At 31.3% G+C, this 16,676-nt stretch overlaps 7 protein-coding genes across 14 annotated transcripts; 4 read left to right on the top strand and 3 right to left on the bottom strand.

Annotated features, from left to right (window-relative positions):
• The first annotated feature begins 185 nt into the window (after positions 1-185).
• Pop1 (POP1 ribonuclease P/MRP subunit) lies at positions 186-2,916 on the top strand. Its single transcript, XM_076391239.1, has 2 exons — positions 186-328; positions 501-2,916. Exons 1-2 carry the CDS (start codon positions 205-207, stop codon positions 2,903-2,905), a joined length of 2,529 nt encoding a protein of 842 aa, XP_076247354.1. The 5' UTR covers positions 186-204; the 3' UTR covers positions 2,906-2,916.
• Positions 2,917-3,174: 258 nt separating this feature from the next.
• On the top strand, positions 3,175-4,364 carry LOC143187184 (carbonyl reductase [NADPH] 1). Its single transcript, XM_076391247.1, has 4 exons — positions 3,175-3,331; positions 3,416-3,676; positions 3,748-3,986; positions 4,052-4,364. Exons 1-4 carry the CDS (start codon positions 3,314-3,316, stop codon positions 4,362-4,364), a joined length of 831 nt encoding a protein of 276 aa, XP_076247362.1. The 5' UTR covers positions 3,175-3,313.
• Positions 4,365-4,569: 205 nt separating this feature from the next.
• Positions 4,570-5,287, bottom strand: LOC143187185 (U6 snRNA-associated Sm-like protein LSm2). The gene is made up of 4 exons (XM_076391248.1): positions 5,104-5,287; positions 4,951-5,018; positions 4,794-4,884; positions 4,570-4,709 (listed from the first exon to the last, which is right to left on the bottom strand). Exons 1-4 carry the CDS (start codon positions 5,104-5,106, stop codon positions 4,584-4,586), a joined length of 288 nt encoding a protein of 95 aa, XP_076247363.1. The 5' UTR covers positions 5,107-5,287; the 3' UTR covers positions 4,570-4,583.
• Positions 5,288-5,407: 120 nt separating this feature from the next.
• Positions 5,408-8,334, top strand: Abp1 (Actin binding protein 1). Of its 6 annotated transcripts, none has more exons than XR_013003158.1 (7): positions 5,408-5,522; positions 5,685-5,955; positions 6,350-6,518; positions 6,625-6,857; positions 6,931-7,108; positions 7,177-7,983; positions 8,062-8,334. XR_013003158.1 is itself a non-coding variant. In XM_076391242.1 (5 exons), exons 1-5 carry the CDS (start codon positions 5,873-5,875, stop codon positions 7,927-7,929), a joined length of 1,416 nt encoding a protein of 471 aa, XP_076247357.1. In that variant the 5' UTR covers positions 5,563-5,872; the 3' UTR covers positions 7,930-8,334. The 6 variants fall into 6 exon arrangements, 1 of the variants encoding a protein (XP_076247357.1); XR_013003159.1 differs by lacking the exon at positions 5,408-5,522 and adding an exon at positions 5,617-5,631; XR_013003157.1 differs by lacking the exon at positions 5,408-5,522 and having other exon boundaries at positions 5,563-5,955.
• A 98-nt stretch (positions 8,335-8,432) lies between these two features.
• Positions 8,433-10,300, bottom strand: Clp (cleavage and polyadenylation specificity factor subunit 4). Of its 2 annotated transcripts, XM_076391246.1 has the most exons (4): positions 10,012-10,300; positions 9,539-9,742; positions 9,194-9,383; positions 8,433-9,111 (listed from the first exon to the last, which is right to left on the bottom strand). In XM_076391246.1, the coding sequence occupies exons 1-4, from the start codon at positions 10,112-10,114 to the stop codon at positions 8,748-8,750; spliced, it is 861 nt and encodes a 286-aa protein (XP_076247361.1). In that variant the 5' UTR covers positions 10,115-10,300; the 3' UTR covers positions 8,433-8,747. The 2 variants fall into 2 exon arrangements, with proteins under 2 accessions (XP_076247361.1, XP_076247360.1); XM_076391245.1 differs by lacking the exon at positions 10,012-10,300 and having other exon boundaries at positions 9,539-9,900.
• A 1,520-nt stretch (positions 10,301-11,820) lies between these two features.
• LOC143186988 (uncharacterized) lies at positions 11,821-13,360 on the top strand. The gene is made up of 5 exons (XM_076390897.1): positions 11,821-12,262; positions 12,324-12,562; positions 12,643-12,804; positions 12,873-12,941; positions 13,032-13,360. Exons 1-5 carry the CDS (start codon positions 12,136-12,138, stop codon positions 13,212-13,214), a joined length of 780 nt encoding a protein of 259 aa, XP_076247012.1. The 5' UTR covers positions 11,821-12,135; the 3' UTR covers positions 13,215-13,360.
• On the bottom strand, positions 13,345-16,642 carry Sccro (defective in cullin neddylation 1 domain containing SCCRO). 2 transcript variants are annotated; one of them, XM_076390898.1, is made up of 5 exons: positions 16,544-16,642; positions 15,788-16,001; positions 15,549-15,717; positions 15,241-15,454; positions 13,345-15,120 (listed from the first exon to the last, which is right to left on the bottom strand). In XM_076390898.1, exons 1-5 carry the CDS (start codon positions 16,544-16,546, stop codon positions 14,956-14,958), a joined length of 765 nt encoding a protein of 254 aa, XP_076247013.1. In that variant the 5' UTR covers positions 16,547-16,642; the 3' UTR covers positions 13,345-14,955. The 2 variants fall into 2 exon arrangements, with proteins under 2 accessions (XP_076247013.1, XP_076247014.1); XM_076390899.1 differs by lacking the exon at positions 16,544-16,642 and adding an exon at positions 16,104-16,517.
• Positions 16,643-16,676: the final 34 nt, after the last annotated feature.

Below are 16,676 nucleotides of genomic sequence, written 5' to 3' on the forward strand. Positions count from 1 at the left end.
AGGTCGATAATCGGAGTAATGACAAGAAACGTAAAATACTTGGCAATTTATGGATATCACAATTATTTGAATATTCGTCACATACATCTGTTAATACAGTATTAGTCCTACATTGATTTTTAATATTCAGTTCTTATGAACTATTAACGAGACAATATCAGGTTACTTTAACATAAACACAGTTTCAAAATAAGCCCTTGGAAGATGGCGGGAAAAGAACAATTCGATGAATACTTAGGTGGATCTGAAAAGTTACCCAAAGATGTACACGTTATGAAACTTGTTTCCTCGAGGGCTAGCGAAATTGCTGCAATGACGTATTCTATAGGTATGTCTATCGCAATTATTCCACCTTAATAGTTATTCCGATGAAATCATAATTTCATCAATAAATTAAAACTCTCAACATGACTCATAAAATTATTTAATACAATATTCTGTCGCGCTACTGGCGCGAATGATTTTCACATTTTTATGTATAAAAATTGATATATTTTCAGAGAATCCTCAGCAGACGAAACTAGTGTTTCAAAAGCTTCCCGTATATATGCGCAGACGTGTAATGTCCCACAATTCAAAGCGTTTGCCGAGTAGATTGCGAGAGGCACATTTGAATCAAATGACAAAATCCGGATTGCCGCCAAAAACTAAAAGACCCTCCCGTAAATATCGAAGACGTCCTCGTAACTTACTTAAGGAATACAATCGAAGGCAGCGAAGCAAAGTGTGGCTGGAAACTCACATTTGGCATGCAAAACGTTTTCATATGGTGGAAAAATGGGGTTACAGAATCGCGAGTCATGCGAATGATAAATGTTTTAAAGCAAATTATCGTGCCGTTGCGAAGCACTGTCTGATGCAGGATATATCTTATTACACATGCATTGAGATAATTGGACCAGAAGAGGTATTAAAGGAAACTTTAAAGAACCATTGCAATCCCTTTGAGTTAACATTTTCCGCGAAAGTTTTCATCACAGGCACTCGCGAAGGTACTTTAATGTTTTTTAAAAAAAATGGTTACCCTACATTTCCAATTGGCCACGTACATTTTCTATGGAGACCAAATAATATTGGCAGAAGAACAATCTGGATTTGGGTACATCCTTCTTTTCTCGACGATATTATTGCAGAAGTCGTATCAAGTTTCGAATTCAAGACACACGACACAAATTCCACATCTACTAATAATCAAATGATTGAATGTTACGATTATATTAGCGATAAAAATTGTAAAATGTGTGTCCATAAAAACACATTAAATCGTTTTCGGTTTTATGGCCCATTAACAACAAGTGTCTTAACGGATGCATTACGATTACTGAATTTCGATAAGAAAATTTCTTTAGGAATGGAATGTGCAAATATAGCACACCTGGAAGAAAATGGAATGGATTGTGAGGATGAGGTCAAAGGCTTAAATAATTTCTGGCATATAGAATATTACAAAAGTCAAGAGAATATAGAATCTTTAAAAGTACAAGAACAAGTATGGCAAGTGTTAAAGACATTGCAATCACCTAGTCAACTACCTCCAAACATTATTCTTGGATTTACAGTCTTAGATCCAAGATTTCATGTACCTGAAAAAAGGACTAAGCCTCAAAGACATACAGGAACAGTTGAAGCGATGCCAGTGTCTCCTACAAATGCAAATTCTAGTCCAATTTGGGAACAAGAAATAAGAAAGACAGTCACCAAGGCATGTGTAACAACAAGTGCAATTAACAAACTCAGAAGCCAATGTTTAGTCCCTGGAATAGATAATGATAAATATTTTAAAGAAGAAATCATGGCAAAAATACCCATACTACTAATTCAGAAGCCAGGGACTGGTAATACAGGTTTATCTTCCAGAATAGATGTTATTCTTCCAGCAGGATGGGCAATGCCATTCTGGCTTGCTTGTGTATTTCGTTGCGTACGAGTTGGCGCACTCAGAGAAACAAAATCTATAGCACTTGAATACGAACATATGCGATCGCCCGATATAAATGATCCAGACACACTTGCTTACGCAAGGGAAGCACTAAGCACCAAATTAGAATTAAAAGACAAATACTTTCGGTACCCCCCAAATAGGCGGGTGAATTTTATTAAACTTAGAATTTCTAGTCCCTTCTTCTGTGAATGGAGAATTTTAATGAAGGAATGGGCAGGTGTAGAAGACTTTTATGTGTTGAGAAATCCTAAATTATTACAACTATTACAAAAAAATTTAAATATTCAAAGGAATATAATAAATAGTAGAAAGAAACCTAATAAATTAAATAGTCATGCACCAGTTTTTAATATACAAAATTCATTTGAAGATAGAAATTGTTTAGTTCCTGTTAAAATATCAATTTTACAAAAGGGATGTCCCAAAAGATTTGCAATAATATGTATGCCAACAACTGAAGACATAGAAAAATTCAAAAACGATAAAAATTGGTCAGGGCCAGTAGAAAAATTAACTTTTGACCCAAACGAGGCTACACGAAAAAATTTACGAAAAAGTCATCTAGTCTTTTTAAAGCGATTAAAAAGACAGAGAACGCGTCGTAAAAAAGCATTAACCAATAAATTAAGTGAAATATTAGATAAGGAGTTATTAATGTTTAATAAAGAAGATAAATCAAAGAATTTACTAGAGATAAGTCGCAAAGCTGTATATGAACAATTTCAAAAAATGTCACAATTATATCTTCCAGATTGTACTAATGTAAGACATTCTTGTGACAGAGAAATCATGGGATATGTAACAATAGGTGATTTCTCTTTTGCAAGGGCAAGAGGTATTGGTTTAGGATATGTAACATTAAATTCATTACTTGAATTCTGTAATAAAAAATATACCTTTATTCTAGTTAGGAATATTCAAACAAGGCAGTATAGAATTGCTACATTAGAAGTAGTAACTTAACGAATGAATGTAATTTTATTATTTTTATGTTTTTTATTTAATATAATTTGCAATTAAAGCGTGATTAATTGTTAAATATTGTTGTTTCTATGTAATGATAATGAAATTTCTAGATATGCTACTTTTTTTTGTACTTATCTCTGTAATTACAGATATTAAAGTGTACATAGTACGATTGGTATAGTACAGTATCGTTCAAGAGCACGGCAGAGGCGCTGATAAATTTTTTTTCCCTTTGTATAACCTTATAAGTAGAATTAATCTGATGATCTAATAGTGAAGTGTAATTCGCAGCAATCGCAGCTCGATTACGTACTTACGTGCGTTACGTCTAACGTTTACGTGCTTACATCTCACGTTTTATTGCATTTCTTTCTATTTTTAAGTAAAATTATAAAACGTATACAAATGGCACGCGTAGCTGTTGTAAGTACTTATAATATAAGTATAGTTTATTATTCACAATTTATTAAGGACATTATGATATCAAATATTAAACTGAATATTTAGGTAACTGGGGGAAATAAAGGCATTGGATTTGCCATTGTGAAAGGTCTTTGTAAACAATTTGATGGAATCGTATATTTAACAGCTCGCGACGTTACTCGAGGATTAAATGCTGTTAAGCAATTAGAGGAACAAGGTCTAACAGCAAAGTTTCATCAACTTGATGTTACTGATGAAAGTAGTATTTCTACTTTTCGAGACTATTTACAAAAGACACATGATGGTCTTGATGTATTAGTTAACAATGCTGCTATTGCTTTCAAGGTATATATAAGCTTATTTATATTTCATTTTTTTCTTTGAAATACACTATGCATATATTGTCAAATATACAGGTACAGGCTACAGAACCCTTTTCTTTACAAGCTGAAGAGACAGTAAATGTAAACTATTTTGGATTGAGGAAAGTATGTAGTCTCCTCTATCCTCTATTAAAACCACATGCACGTGTGGTGCACGTGTCAAGTTCTTCTGGTCGGCTATCATTGATTCCTAATGAATCATTAAAAAAACGTTTCTCTAATCCAAATCTTACAGAAGAAGAATTAGATAAAATTATGCATGAATTTGTTGAGTAAGTAAAATTATTTATTAAGAGATTAAATAAATTATCAAATATAATAACAAATGAATTTTTAGGGCTGCAAAAACAAATACGCACTTGGAGAAGGGTTGGTCAAACTCTGCATATGTTGCAAGTAAAGTAGGAGTGTGTGCCTTAGCTAGAGTACATCAAAATATGTTCAATTCTGATTCTCGAGAAGATCTTGCAGTAAATTCTGTACATCCTGGCTATGTAGATACAGATATGACAAGTCACAAAGGAACTTTAACACCAGACCAAGGTGCTGTAGCTCCTATTTTTTGTGCATTACTTCCAGAGAATACAGACATAAAGGGTAAATACATTTGGTATGATAAGTCATTGGTAGAATGGACAAAAGATGCATAATTACACAAAGAAATTTAATTTGTTACCAAAAATTTATCATTCCTTTTTTCTTATAAAGTACATTCAGCACAATATAACATGAGACAAGTATTATATGTAAATTCACTCTACATATAAATAGATATACAAATTTGTAATGTGTATACTTATTGTGTATTATTGTTAACTTTTATAACAAAAATAAATCAGTGATATTTTTAAACCTAGTCATCTTATAAGCTACCTTGCTTGAACTGCTGCTTCCTTACGTGCAGCATCCTGCAAAAGCTGGGTATCTACTTCATCTCCTGGTAATTGTACATAACGTACTACTGATCCTCGAATAAAACAGTTCTTTACTGACAGCTGAAACATTTCATATACATATATGTATTTTATTCTAACATAATCTTTCTCTATTGACTATTAAGAATTATAAATATTACAAACCATGTGAGGATATTTATCTGGATCAGTCACACTTATATCAGTTAATTTTATATTCAGATATTGATCAACAGAATGCAGAGTGCCGCAAATACTAAAAACAAAAAACCATCAAGTAATCAAACTAAACAAAGTTGTAAAATTATATTTTTTGACTAACCTTAAATCATTTTTTAATTCCACAACAACATCCTTTCCGATTAAGGATTTAAAGAACGAATAAAATAACTAGAATCAAATAAAATGTCATCAGTTTACTTGAATAAACAACACAACATGGTTTAACTTGCCAAAAGAAAAGTCGAAAACTTACCATCTTTCTCTATTTCAAACTACTCGATTGGTTTCACTTCTCACTCGTATTATTCATATGTAATAGTGGAGATACAAATATAATATAGGTAAATTAAATACTGTTTTCTTTGATTACCAGTAAAAAATTATATAGTGTTATTATTTGACAATATTTTCGAAAGTGTCGTCATGGACAAAGTATAAAATAGACCTATCATTAGATGGAATTTGTGTCACACGATCTGTAACACCGACTTCGCAACATGCAATTAGATTTTTTACGCCCTCTGCATTTATGACTGGATCAAGAATGGCCAGTTGAAAATTAGAAAATTGAAAATTAGAATACATTTTATTATTTTATACATTACATATTATATGAAATACTTCGATTGTATCGTGCATTCTATTCGTTCGTGTTATCTTTAACGATTGGGGGTAAGCTGCATACGATGCGTATCACTGCCAATAGTTCTATACATGACAAGTGAGAAGGGTTCCATCGAGTTCGGCTTTACATTAAAGTTTTCTCAAAATATATTTCAATGTGAGTTACAATTTGACGCATAGTGTAACTGTTTATCGACGAATTTGTTTAAGTATTCGCAGAATGGTCCGAATTTAACGTATACAGAGAAAGATCATCGTTTTACGGTTGGTAACAGAAGGGCGTTGACATTTAATCAAAAAGGCGAAAGGAGAAGATGCGTCTGTGACGTTAATTTGCCGATAGCAATCCGTTCAGATTTGTCGTTTCAGTCGATCTCTTATGATCTAATCGGGGAACCATGTCAATTAATTTAACGAAAAATAAAGACTCCTTGGTGGCTGCCTGGCATAGCGTAGTCGAAGACAAATCGTCAACTAACTGGTAGGCTTGCACCTTTTCCTTCACTGTTACACATGTCATTGGTCCGGCTGCGAATTCGCGTCAGTTTTATGAATAACTGAAAAGTTCAATTAAATCCACACATAAATTGCACTTTTATGTTTGAAAATTGTTCTTTTTATCATTATCGATCAATATAAATACCGTAACGTATGCGATTATGTGCATACTGTCATAAAACATGCGAAATAATTCATGACACAAAAGTCACCTATAGACTTTGAAATATTTATTGTGTTCAGTAAAAAAATGCTTATCAGGCATTATATTACTGTTGAATTTTTTTATTTTGTATATAATAGGTATTAGCAACAAGACAGTTGCTTTAAAAAATGTAATAACACTTACGTAATAATGTATATAATCTTTTGTGCAGGGCTTTGTTTGGATATGAGGGACAGACTAATAATTTGAAAGTTGTTGGAACTGGTGATGGAGGTTTGGAGGAGATGATTGACCGTTTAAACAGTAGCCACATTATGTATGCCTTTTGTCGTGTAATAGACACTAAAACAAGTCTACCAAAATGTCTGTTAATAAATTGGGTAAGCATTTAAGTGCAAAAGACATAAAATCATTTTATTGCATATCTGTGATAAGATACTAAATGTATCAAATGATAAGATACAAAATGTATTGATAATATTTTAGCAAGGAGAAGGAGCCCCAATAGTTAGAAAGGGAACATGTGCAAATCATATTAGAGATGTGGAGAGATTATTAAAAGGTGCTCATATAACTATTACTGCTAGGTCTGAGGATGATGTTGAAGTGGATTCTATTATGGAAAAACTTGCCAGAGCAACTGCTTCTGCTTATAAATTTAATGAGCCACGAGGAGAAAATGAAGGTAATACAGGTCCAGTTGGTACCACATATCGCAGGTATGCAGCTTCATTGCATTGACTATAAGTAGTAGTAGATTATTGAAAGACATAGAGCAAATACACGTTACAGAGTAATTCCCGAGCAAGAAATAAATGCGACTGAACGCGATCAATTTTGGCAAAAAGAAGAAATGGAAGAAAAGAAGAGATTAGAACAGGAACGCGTGAAATGCGAGCAAGAACGGCAACGACTTGAAGAAGAAATTAGAACTCGGGAGGAGAAGGAAGCTTTACTCAGAGAACAACAAGTAAATACATGTACTTTATATATAAATTAAATGATTCACGTTTAATAATCTCAATATTTTTTTTGTAGGTTACTGCTAAAGAAAATTCAATAGCAAGACAAAAATTGGCAGAACAACGTGCTGAGGAAGCTAATAATATACGAAATCAAATAGCAGCAAGTCAGCATTACAATAACGATCAAGAAGATGATCATAAATCGCGGAGCGAGGAATTGAGACGACAAAGAACTAAAGAAACGCAACAATTAATTGCTCAAAGAACAATAAATGCACGAGCTGTTTTTGAACAGAATTCAGCTGCCGGTCAAATGAAGTCTACGTCAGCACAGCAGCCGTATATACAAAAAAGTAGTCATGTAGAAGCAGCTAAAAAAGCACTTGAAGAAACTCAAGTTAAAGAAATACCTAATGCGAAAGTACAGGAGGAAGTGAAGACAGAAATGAACACAGTAGATACAGTAACAAATTCCGCCCAAAGTTTGCCCGTAACTCAAAATCAATCGGAAGAGTCGAAAACGACTGAATCACACGAGGAAGCTGAACAGTCGTCAGTGACAAAAGAAGCGGTTACTGAAAATGAATTGTATAATCAAATGGATGGGCAGTATTTGTATTTTGATCCAAACAATCAAGGAACAGTAGCGAGGGCTTTATATGATTATCAGGCAGCTGATGATACAGAAATCACGTTTGATCCTGGAGATATTATAACACATATAGATGCGATTGACGAAGGTTGGTGGCAAGGCCTCGGACCTGATGGAACTTATGGACTTTTCCCTGCTAATTATGTTGAAGTTATCAATTATAATGCAACATGATAAGAAACATAGTTGTGGGAATAGAATATCATTGTTTCTAATTGAAACGTCATGGTAATTACTTTTTTATATAAAAAAGTGACATTTAGTATCTTCATTCTCCTGATGATTTGGAATTTCCTTTTAATACAGAACGTATCTAGATACAACATATTCTATTGAATATAAAAGTATAATACACGTTTGTGAAGAAAGGATGAAGTACATTTTAAACATTGAATGCACAACTATTCACGGAGGAATTTAATATTTCTTGTAATAGTCACGTAAAAAATGAATATTGTTGATATTCTAGTGGAAATTAAAAAATTTAATAGTCTTACAATGCCAGTACATACACGAATGGCGAAGTACGTCTTCCCATGTTCAACGTTGCGAAGGAAAAATAAATTAGCGATAAACAAATATATCTTTTTATAACATTCTCTGTCGAAAATCGATGGAATTTATAGGACTAGTGTATCTCATAATTTAGTGAATATTCTTTAAATACATTTATAAAGTATAATAACTACTTAATTAGGAATATCTTCAATTCTTTTAAACAATAAATACTTAATTTTGTTACAGTACTTGATGATATTTTCGCTTGCAATATCCTTTCAATCAATAGTTTCCATCGCATCGAATTATTTCTTTTCTATATATATTTTTTACTTTATATTACGCATGGGTACTGGAATTATTGTATTAAGTTTCAATATCAATTTGTAATAAACTTACTTTACTATGTAATATAGAAATTTTTACAGGTAAGTGATCTTACTAAATTAAAATAGAATCACAATATTAATCTTACACATATAAAATAAACGAAATCATCTGCGGTAATTCTGATTTTGATTTCCACTTCCGCTGCCTCCGGCATGACTTAAAAATGCTAAGTGGCCCTTTGGACATTTGTTGGCATAATGGCCTTTAGTTCCACATTTGTAACAAGTAACTTCCTCGAGCGGCTTTTGCGGTCCTCGAGGAGGTGGTCCATTATGCATGTTCATATGATGCGTGGTGTGAGAATTGCCTTCTATTTCTTGTCTAACTTGTGCTTCACGCACGTCAGGTGGCATTTTATTACAGTATATAGCTTTGTGACCACCTTCTCCACAAAAATGACAAGTGATCATAACTTTCTTTCCTTCTTTGGGTTGCATATCTTGCACTGCTGGTAATTCAAATCTTGGACTAAAAATAGAGATCATTGTGTAAAGTATCTATGAATCTGAATGAAGTACTTCAGCGAAAATGAATTTGTTACAAAACTTACTGCATAAATTTACAATTTGGACCTTCAGGACAAAATCCTGCTAAGTATGCCATACAAAGAACGCGACGTACGTGTCTGTGTCTACATAAAGGTCCATGCCTACAGAATCCACGATCATACCAAGGACAATCTCTGACTTTTGTTTCTGGATCAATGTGTAAGAATGGACATTCCTTGTTGTGGCAGGCATCTAATAATTCATAATTCATTTTAACACACCTATACTGGGAAAACTTAGCAATATCAGAGAAAGAAAAACATTAAGGAGGAGTAACATGCAAAAAGTAAAAAAATCAATTTTGAAAATAAGAATAATGCATATATGCAATGTGTAAGTATACTTACTAAATCTAGAATAAAAATAACATTCTGGCATTTTGGTCATATCATACTCATGTAGGAATTCACATTGATCACCCTTTTTACAAAGACCTCTTAACCAATGTTTACATACAATTGTACGGTCTCCACGTACATGCCTAAATGGACATGACGCTCCTTTAACACATGTGCCTCTGGGATAGAATTGACATACTGCAGCTGTGGATTCTACAAATTGCATGAAAAAAAGATAGATAAATATAATCCATGACAAGTAAACAATGTAAACATACATTAGAAGACTGGTATTTTCATGAAAAAAAAAAAAAAAAGTCAATAAATATGTTTCATTCCAGAAATATACAGCAACACTGCCCATCATTTTATGTTCCAGTGAGATTCATTAACATGCTTTTTATATCTCAATGTTTTTGAATTGACGAGTGCATAACCTTATCATGTGTGTCGATGTAGGTAAAGAAAAAATAATTACGTACTATCCATTCCAGTAAATGGTAAAGGAAGTGCTCCATATTGTTCATCAAGAGCAACTTCAATATCAAATTTCATATTATCCACATTCGCCACTATGCACTCCATTATTGTTTCAAATTCTTCAACAATCACAGTCTCAGTCAAGTGTATTCGTCCCTTTCTGCAAATACTGCAGTCACTGATTTTAATTGCATTTAAAGTTTCTTATAAGTGCATATTATTTTGCGAGTATAACTGTACATGTTTTGCAATATTTTCACAAATCTTTCATTTAGAAATATCTGTCATTCACGTTGTTTATAGATCAAAAGAAACTACACACTGTCGTACGCACGCGACATCATTCGGTTAAGCACACGTGTGAAATACATGTATTGAAATTTCAAGTAATTTATTAAAATGTATACAAAATAAGAGAAAAATGTTTTTATTTTATCAGTATTAGTACTTCAATGCCCTATACATTTTATATGGTCTGTATAACATATTCTGAAACAATACAAATTAAAAATACTAGTTGTTATTAAGAGGAAGCGTTTCAGACGTCTATCTAGTTTACTGGCATTGAAATGCTATACCTATTTAAATGATTATAACATTAAATAAACAATTTTGTTGTTAAAAAATCTCTACACATCATTCTGCAATGATAAAAGTTCACAGAAATTGTTTATTTATTACAAAAACAGAATTAGAAAAATTTCTGGGGGCACCGGGCCCTGATGATACGGCCCTTAAGAAAAGATGCTAGCGACAGCTTCGACATCTAGCGGCGATCCGCGAACTAACATTTTCAGTAGGCACCTATACATACATTTTTTAAATCATTAATAAAACATTAACAAACATTATTATTATGGAAAATCGTTCAGAATATTGTCTTAATGTATAAAATAAATTAAATAATAAAGTTTGAACAGTGTATTTGTTAAAAACATACACTTTTACGTGGATTACTTACTTCTGCTATTGTTAACTTATTTATTTATTGATTTGCGGGTCATTTGATGATGCAGAATGCTTTTAGAGTCTCTACATATCATTTTGCAACGATAAAAGTGCGTAGAAATTGTTTATTTATTGTAAAAACAAACTTTGTAAAAAATGAATTAAAATCGTGTTGGTGGCGCCATCTAGTGGTTGCGCCCCAAAACTAAACTTAGTTTATACTTTTAGTTAGCAGACGGTCCGCTAGATGGCGCCATCAACACGATTTTAATTCATTTTTTACAAAGTTTGTTTTTACAATAAATAAACAATTTCTACGCACTTTTATCGTTGCAAAATGATATGTAGAGACTCTAAAAGCATTCTGCATCATCAAATGACCCGCAAATCAATAAATAAATAAGTTAACAATAGCAGAAGTAATTAATCCACGTAAAAGTGTATGTTTTTACCAAATACACTGCTCAAACTTTATTATTTAATTTATTTTATACATTAAGACAATATTCTGAACGATTTTCCATAATAATAATGTTTGTTAATGTTTTATTAATGATTTAAAAAATGTATGTATAGGTACCTACCGAAAATGTTAGTTCGCGGATCGCCGCTAGATGTCGAAGCTGTCGCTAGCATCTTTTCTTAAGGGCCGTATCATCAGGGCCCGGTGCCCCCAGAAATTTTTCTAATTCTGTTTTTGCAATAAATAAACAATTTCCACACATAACAACATTATAAAATTTATTATGCTATTCATAAATAAATGTTCTGAACTCTTAACATGCAGACATATACATAAATAAACAATTAATTACTTAAAGGGATAGGGGCTTTTAATAAGAGATGTATGTACTCCATTGAAGGGAATAAATAAACAATTTTATTATATGCTATTGGTCCATAATGAAGTTGACATAGTAACATTTTTGTATGAATACATTGAATTAGAAACAGTAGGAAAAAATGATTTCGACTATGAAATTACCAAGTAAAAAGTAACATGTTAACCTCTTAAGCGCTTTCTTAAATCGAGTAAAGTGCCTTTTTACCCAGCTTTATGAAGACGTAAAAAACACAGTATAGAAATTTCGTTTAGCTTCATCATATTTACCTTAAGCGGAGTGTAATGCACCAATACATGACAATTATTCCTGTTTTAAGCGCTTAAGAGGTTAATTATGTCCTTATCTCCCTTGATTAATTCTCACTTCCCTTCGTACACTAAACATTATTTCGGCAATAGAGTCGCAATATATTGGTACGAAGAAGAATTTTCCCAAAGTCGTTTTTTGCCGGGACAAAAAGGTACAGTTTTACTTTGATATATTTATTTAATTCTGTCATAATTCGTACATTCATGTTGCAGTTAGTAAAGCATGTACTCTTATTTGTCTTCTTGTGGCACAAAGAATATCTCAGACAGGATTATTAATACATAATATTGAAAAATGCCCTGAAATTACTACTATTTTAGCTGAAGCTATGATAGAGGGTTATGCAATTCATGCATGGATTGTTAAAAAAGGATTAGTTTCTCATCCCTACCTTAGTATAGAGGAGGCGTTGAAACATGGAGGCAGAAGTTTAAATTTATTAAGAGAATGGGTATAAATATGATAGATTCATATCTCTATAAAGTTATTCCATAGCAGATTATTTTTATAAATATGTTGTGTATACTATAGACATTTCAAGTATTTTATGAAAGAATTGAAAAAGGTTTATACCAGCATGTAAATAGTTTTATATGCAAATGGTATGCAGCACCAAAATCTAAAAATTTATTCATGCTTCTTATTACTTGTGGCCGTACAGTATTATTTATATTTCAAGAGAGCACTCACATGGTAAGGTATTTCTTCAGTGTTTTGATAAAATTAATATAGATATTTAATACAAAAATTTGTTTCTTCAGATAACTTTTATTGATTCTCATAGTCATAATACCCTTGTAAATGCAAATCGAGGATTAGTAATTGCCCAAGTAAGAATTTGCAATTGCATTTGACAAATAATTTTTTAATAGTATCAGAAATGTACATATATTAGATTAACAGTAGATAAAATATTATAGACAACTATGGATAAGTTGAAACTTTTATGTGACTGGTATATTGAGGATATATTAAATAATTGTTACAATACAAAAGCAACAGAATATGAACTAGCTTTTCTCTACCCACACAATTCAAGCTGCAGCTGTAAATCTTTGTGTAACTGTGGCAGTCACTGCAAAAAGCACCATAGATTAGAATAGTTCAATTTTTTATGTATGCTCATGTAAATACCTTGAAAATCTAAAAATATATTAAAAAAATAGTAAAATTTAAATACGATTAAGAAATTTATTTCACTATTATTGTTAGAAGCATTTTAATTAAAAGTAATTAATGTGGTATAATAATTGCGGTATTTTTATTGAATTAAACATGTTATATAGATTAAGACTGATACATTTATTTACATTATGTACAATTTTTGTTTAAAACTATTACAATTCTCTTTTGTTCACGCAATGTTGAAACTATTAAAAAAATAATGTACCTTCATTCTGCAGATAGTATCTTTTTACTACTTCAAATGAAATAAAGTACAGTTTTAAGGAATTTTTCTCGCACTGCGTTAACGTATCCCCGCAATATGTGACTGGACTTGTTTTAGAATGGATACATCAGTCAGAACTTTTCCTTTCATTTCGTGTCAATCTTTTTATAAAATATAATCCAAAATTTGTGGACGACGTATTTTTGTGTTACTAATTTACTACTTTGCACCTTTGAATGTTTGTATACCTAATTGTGAATATAATCTTTTGATTTCTTAATTAGTAACTATAAAGTTGTGGAGATATATATTTTATACATTATGTTTCTTTAATCTTTTTATATTATATGTATATAAATAAAAGCGATTAGTATTAAAAATTCATATATACTGTACTAAAAACTACACAAGCATTAATAACACTTTGTAATGTGAAATAAAAAGACAACATAAAACGTAAAACGATAGTAATTAATACTTTGTAGTGCAATTAGAAGATTTTTTATAAGAATCAAATCTATTTCAATAAATAAATGTATTCTCTTTTAACATTAAAAAAATCTTCTCACATAACTATGAATTCACGAAGTAGAATTTTGTTAAGATTATGAAACAAATATATTTTTAATGAAACTCATCATTTAAACTTGTAAAAAATTCTTAATTTATTTTTCCTAACATCTATAGTACCTCAGAATTACAATATAAATATTTTTTTTTACTAATAGAAACAGAAACAAATCTTTTTCTAAGAAGAGATAAGTATAGCAGTGCCGAAATAGCATTACTTTTAAAATACACACTTTTCTCTCCATGTTTTTTGTATATATATTACAAGTGTTATGTAGAGTGTCGTAAAATTCATTCAATAACAATTTTTAATAACGCAGCTTCTAGGAATTACTATCTACAAAAAGGTATGAACGAATTTTTTTGTCATTTTTCCTTATGAAGTCAAACTTCTGCAAAAGAACAACACAGTGCGCGATTTCTTCTAATGTTTGCAAGTACCATCGGTAATTGAGCAACATTTTCCACTGTTACTATTTTTTTTCTTTAACAGCAAACTGATTATACATCATATTACTTTGTACAGTTGAATGCATAATAATGCAAATTTAAGTGTGCAATAGCATCGTAAGACTACATGTCAGTATTAAATAATTTTGGCTAAAGTTGATAAAAGACTTTTAACTCTAATTTTCAAATATATGCAGGTAATTTACTGCTGGTAACCAATCTTCTGTAATTTTTTACATTATAGCGTTATTATACAATATGAAGTGTTCTTAGAGATTATAGTACTCCTGCCTCATTATCATATATTCTGTACACAAAGTAAAATGATGTTGTGTCATCAGAAAAATATGATCAAGTATCACTTGATTATATGATTTTATAAGTGAATAAATAAAGCTTTCTTTATATGAAGTTAAAGATGTAATAAAAAGATGTTAGAGAGATTGACAAACTCTAGGTTGGGCCCATTCTACAAAATCGTCTATCAATACAGGCCAGGCTCCCTCTTCATCATAATTACTCATATCAGGATTGATCATAAGTGCAAAATCTAATAATAAATTCCACGTATCTTTTGGAATTGACCTCTTATGGTGTTCCTAGAAAACAATATTAACTATTTCTATATCATAATTGTTAAAAATTGGTGTTGCTTTTGCGATTAAAAATTAATATTTATATTATCTAAATTAAACTCACAATTAAATTTCATTTCTAACCTGTAAAAATTGACACCATAATGGCAGGAACTTGAATTTATCATCTAATACAATGTTCCAATAAGCAATTGCCATATCAAGGTCTAAACCTTTTTGTCCTGGATTTTTTGCATAATTGAACGTGAAATGATAAAAATCTTTGAATTTCTGGGGATCCCTTAATTCATTTTCTAGACTACTTAAACGAGCTTTTAATTTATCTATACTATCCACCCTAGAAGAATAATCCCAGCAAATTGAATTAGAATATAGGAGTCAATTTTGTACTTATTCCAATAAAGAAATGGTAAAGAAATATTATAAGTTACCCTAGATCCATCATTCCAGTCATAAACTCATCTTTAGTAAATTCACATTGTGTTTCTGCTCTAAATTTCCAAGCAATGATTAGTACCAATTTGCTTTCAGGACTTAAACCCAAGTCATCCAAAAATTTCATTATACCATCTGCCGTAATCTTATCTGGTTCATTTGGATCTATTTTTATTGCCAAATTATATATGAATATCAATAAAATGTTCCTGAAATTTACATGCACTATAATTACCTTGATATCTACTAAATAATATCTCCAATTTTTTTTTGTCCACTGAATTTTTTGGTTCTTTGTAATATGCCTCAGGATTTTGGAAATAATTATCAATTGCTAAATCCAGCTTCCAATCATTTTGTGCCAAACAATAAATTGCTGTCTGTTCTCCAGTTTGTGTAAACATTATGAATTTCTTTACTTTATCCCTTTGTGAGAGTTTCAATTTATGCTGAAACAAAGAATTAAATTTGCAATAAATACCTCTGTTTAATGTGATGTTGAAAAAGTGATAAAACTGTAACTTGCTTTACCATCACACAAAACTACACACCATTAAGAAAAGTTTTCATACAAAGGAGCATCAATAAAATTTAGAATTTCGGAGTATTGCAACATTCGTGTCGACGTCAAAGAAGATTCATAAACAATCAAGGTTTCGTTACGTATATAACAACTATAATACTTTTTTTATACATGTTCGCAGTAAAGGATACTGCGAAATTCGAAGACTTTCAAGCACTAATATAATTTATCACAGGTTTGCAAGGAAAGATCGAGGCATTATTCTCCAACGCAGTTAGTCAGAAGAAATGCCACAAAATTAATTTGTATTTCGTGCGAAATGAATCATTAACGTTAAATCTCGATAGGTTATTTCAACATTTTCATTGCATCAACACGAATACACTAATCGAATAACAATTCTGTTGTTAAATACGTGATGTATAGAACATTTTCTAACGATGACACGGAAACTCGTCAAAAACTCACCATTTTAGCTAATTTTAGGCCCCGAAAGCCAAAATATTATTTCCTTTACACTGCACTTGACATGAACATGCGCATGTTCTCTGCGAAGGCCTCGAGAAATGCAAATACACATCAACGGGAAAGTATGTATAAA

This window comes from Calliopsis andreniformis, unplaced genomic scaffold (assembly GCF_051401765.1).
Source record: "Calliopsis andreniformis isolate RMS-2024a unplaced genomic scaffold, iyCalAndr_principal scaffold0022, whole genome shotgun sequence".
NCBI classification, from domain to species: Eukaryota; Metazoa; Arthropoda; class Insecta; order Hymenoptera; family Andrenidae; genus Calliopsis; species Calliopsis andreniformis.

Coding starts and splice junctions, on each gene's coding strand:
- Pop1 (XM_076391239.1), top strand. CDS start 205: ATGGCGGGAAAAGAACAATTCGATGAATACTTAGGTGGATCTGAAAAG. Junction 329..500: donor TGCAATGACGTATTCTATAG/GTATGTCTATCG, acceptor ATATATTTTCAG/AGAATCCTCAGCAGACGAAA.
- LOC143187184 (XM_076391247.1), top strand. Junction 3,677..3,747: donor ATGCTGCTATTGCTTTCAAG/GTATATATAAGC, acceptor TCAAATATACAG/GTACAGGCTACAGAACCCTT. Junction 3,987..4,051: donor ATTATGCATGAATTTGTTGA/GTAAGTAAAATT, acceptor ATGAATTTTTAG/GGCTGCAAAAACAAATACGC.
- LOC143187185 (XM_076391248.1), bottom strand. Junction 4,885..4,950: donor GAATTAAAAAATGATTTAAG/GTTAGTCAAAAA, acceptor TTTTGTTTTTAG/TATTTGCGGCACTCTGCATT. Junction 4,710..4,793: donor CAGATAAATATCCTCACATG/GTTTGTAATATT, acceptor GAAATGTTTCAG/CTGTCAGTAAAGAACTGTTT.
- Abp1 (XM_076391242.1), top strand. CDS start 5,873: ATGTCAATTAATTTAACGAAAAATAAAGACTCCTTGGTGGCTGCCTGG. Junction 6,519..6,624: donor AATGTCTGTTAATAAATTGG/GTAAGCATTTAA, acceptor ATAATATTTTAG/CAAGGAGAAGGAGCCCCAAT. Junction 7,109..7,176: donor CTTTACTCAGAGAACAACAA/GTAAATACATGT, acceptor TTTTTTTTGTAG/GTTACTGCTAAAGAAAATTC.
- Clp (XM_076391245.1), bottom strand. CDS start 9,896: ATGATGGGCAGTGTTGCTGTATATTTCTGGAATGAAACATATTTATTG. Junction 9,384..9,538: donor TTATTTTTATTCTAGATTTA/GTAAGTATACTT, acceptor ATGAATTATTAG/ATGCCTGCCACAACAAGGAA. Junction 9,112..9,193: donor CCAAATTGTAAATTTATGCA/GTAAGTTTTGTA, acceptor CTCTATTTTTAG/TCCAAGATTTGAATTACCAG.
- LOC143186988 (XM_076390897.1), top strand. CDS start 12,136: ATGTCCTTATCTCCCTTGATTAATTCTCACTTCCCTTCGTACACTAAA. Junction 12,263..12,323: donor TTTTTTGCCGGGACAAAAAG/GTACAGTTTTAC, acceptor TTCATGTTGCAG/TTAGTAAAGCATGTACTCTT. Junction 12,563..12,642: donor TAAATTTATTAAGAGAATGG/GTATAAATATGA, acceptor TGTATACTATAG/ACATTTCAAGTATTTTATGA.
- Sccro (XM_076390898.1), bottom strand. Junction 15,718..15,787: donor ATTATTTAGTAGATATCAAG/GTAATTATAGTG, acceptor CAATAAAAATAG/ATCCAAATGAACCAGATAAG. Junction 15,455..15,548: donor ACTGGAATGATGGATCTAGG/GTAACTTATAAT, acceptor TTATTCTTCTAG/GGTGGATAGTATAGATAAAT.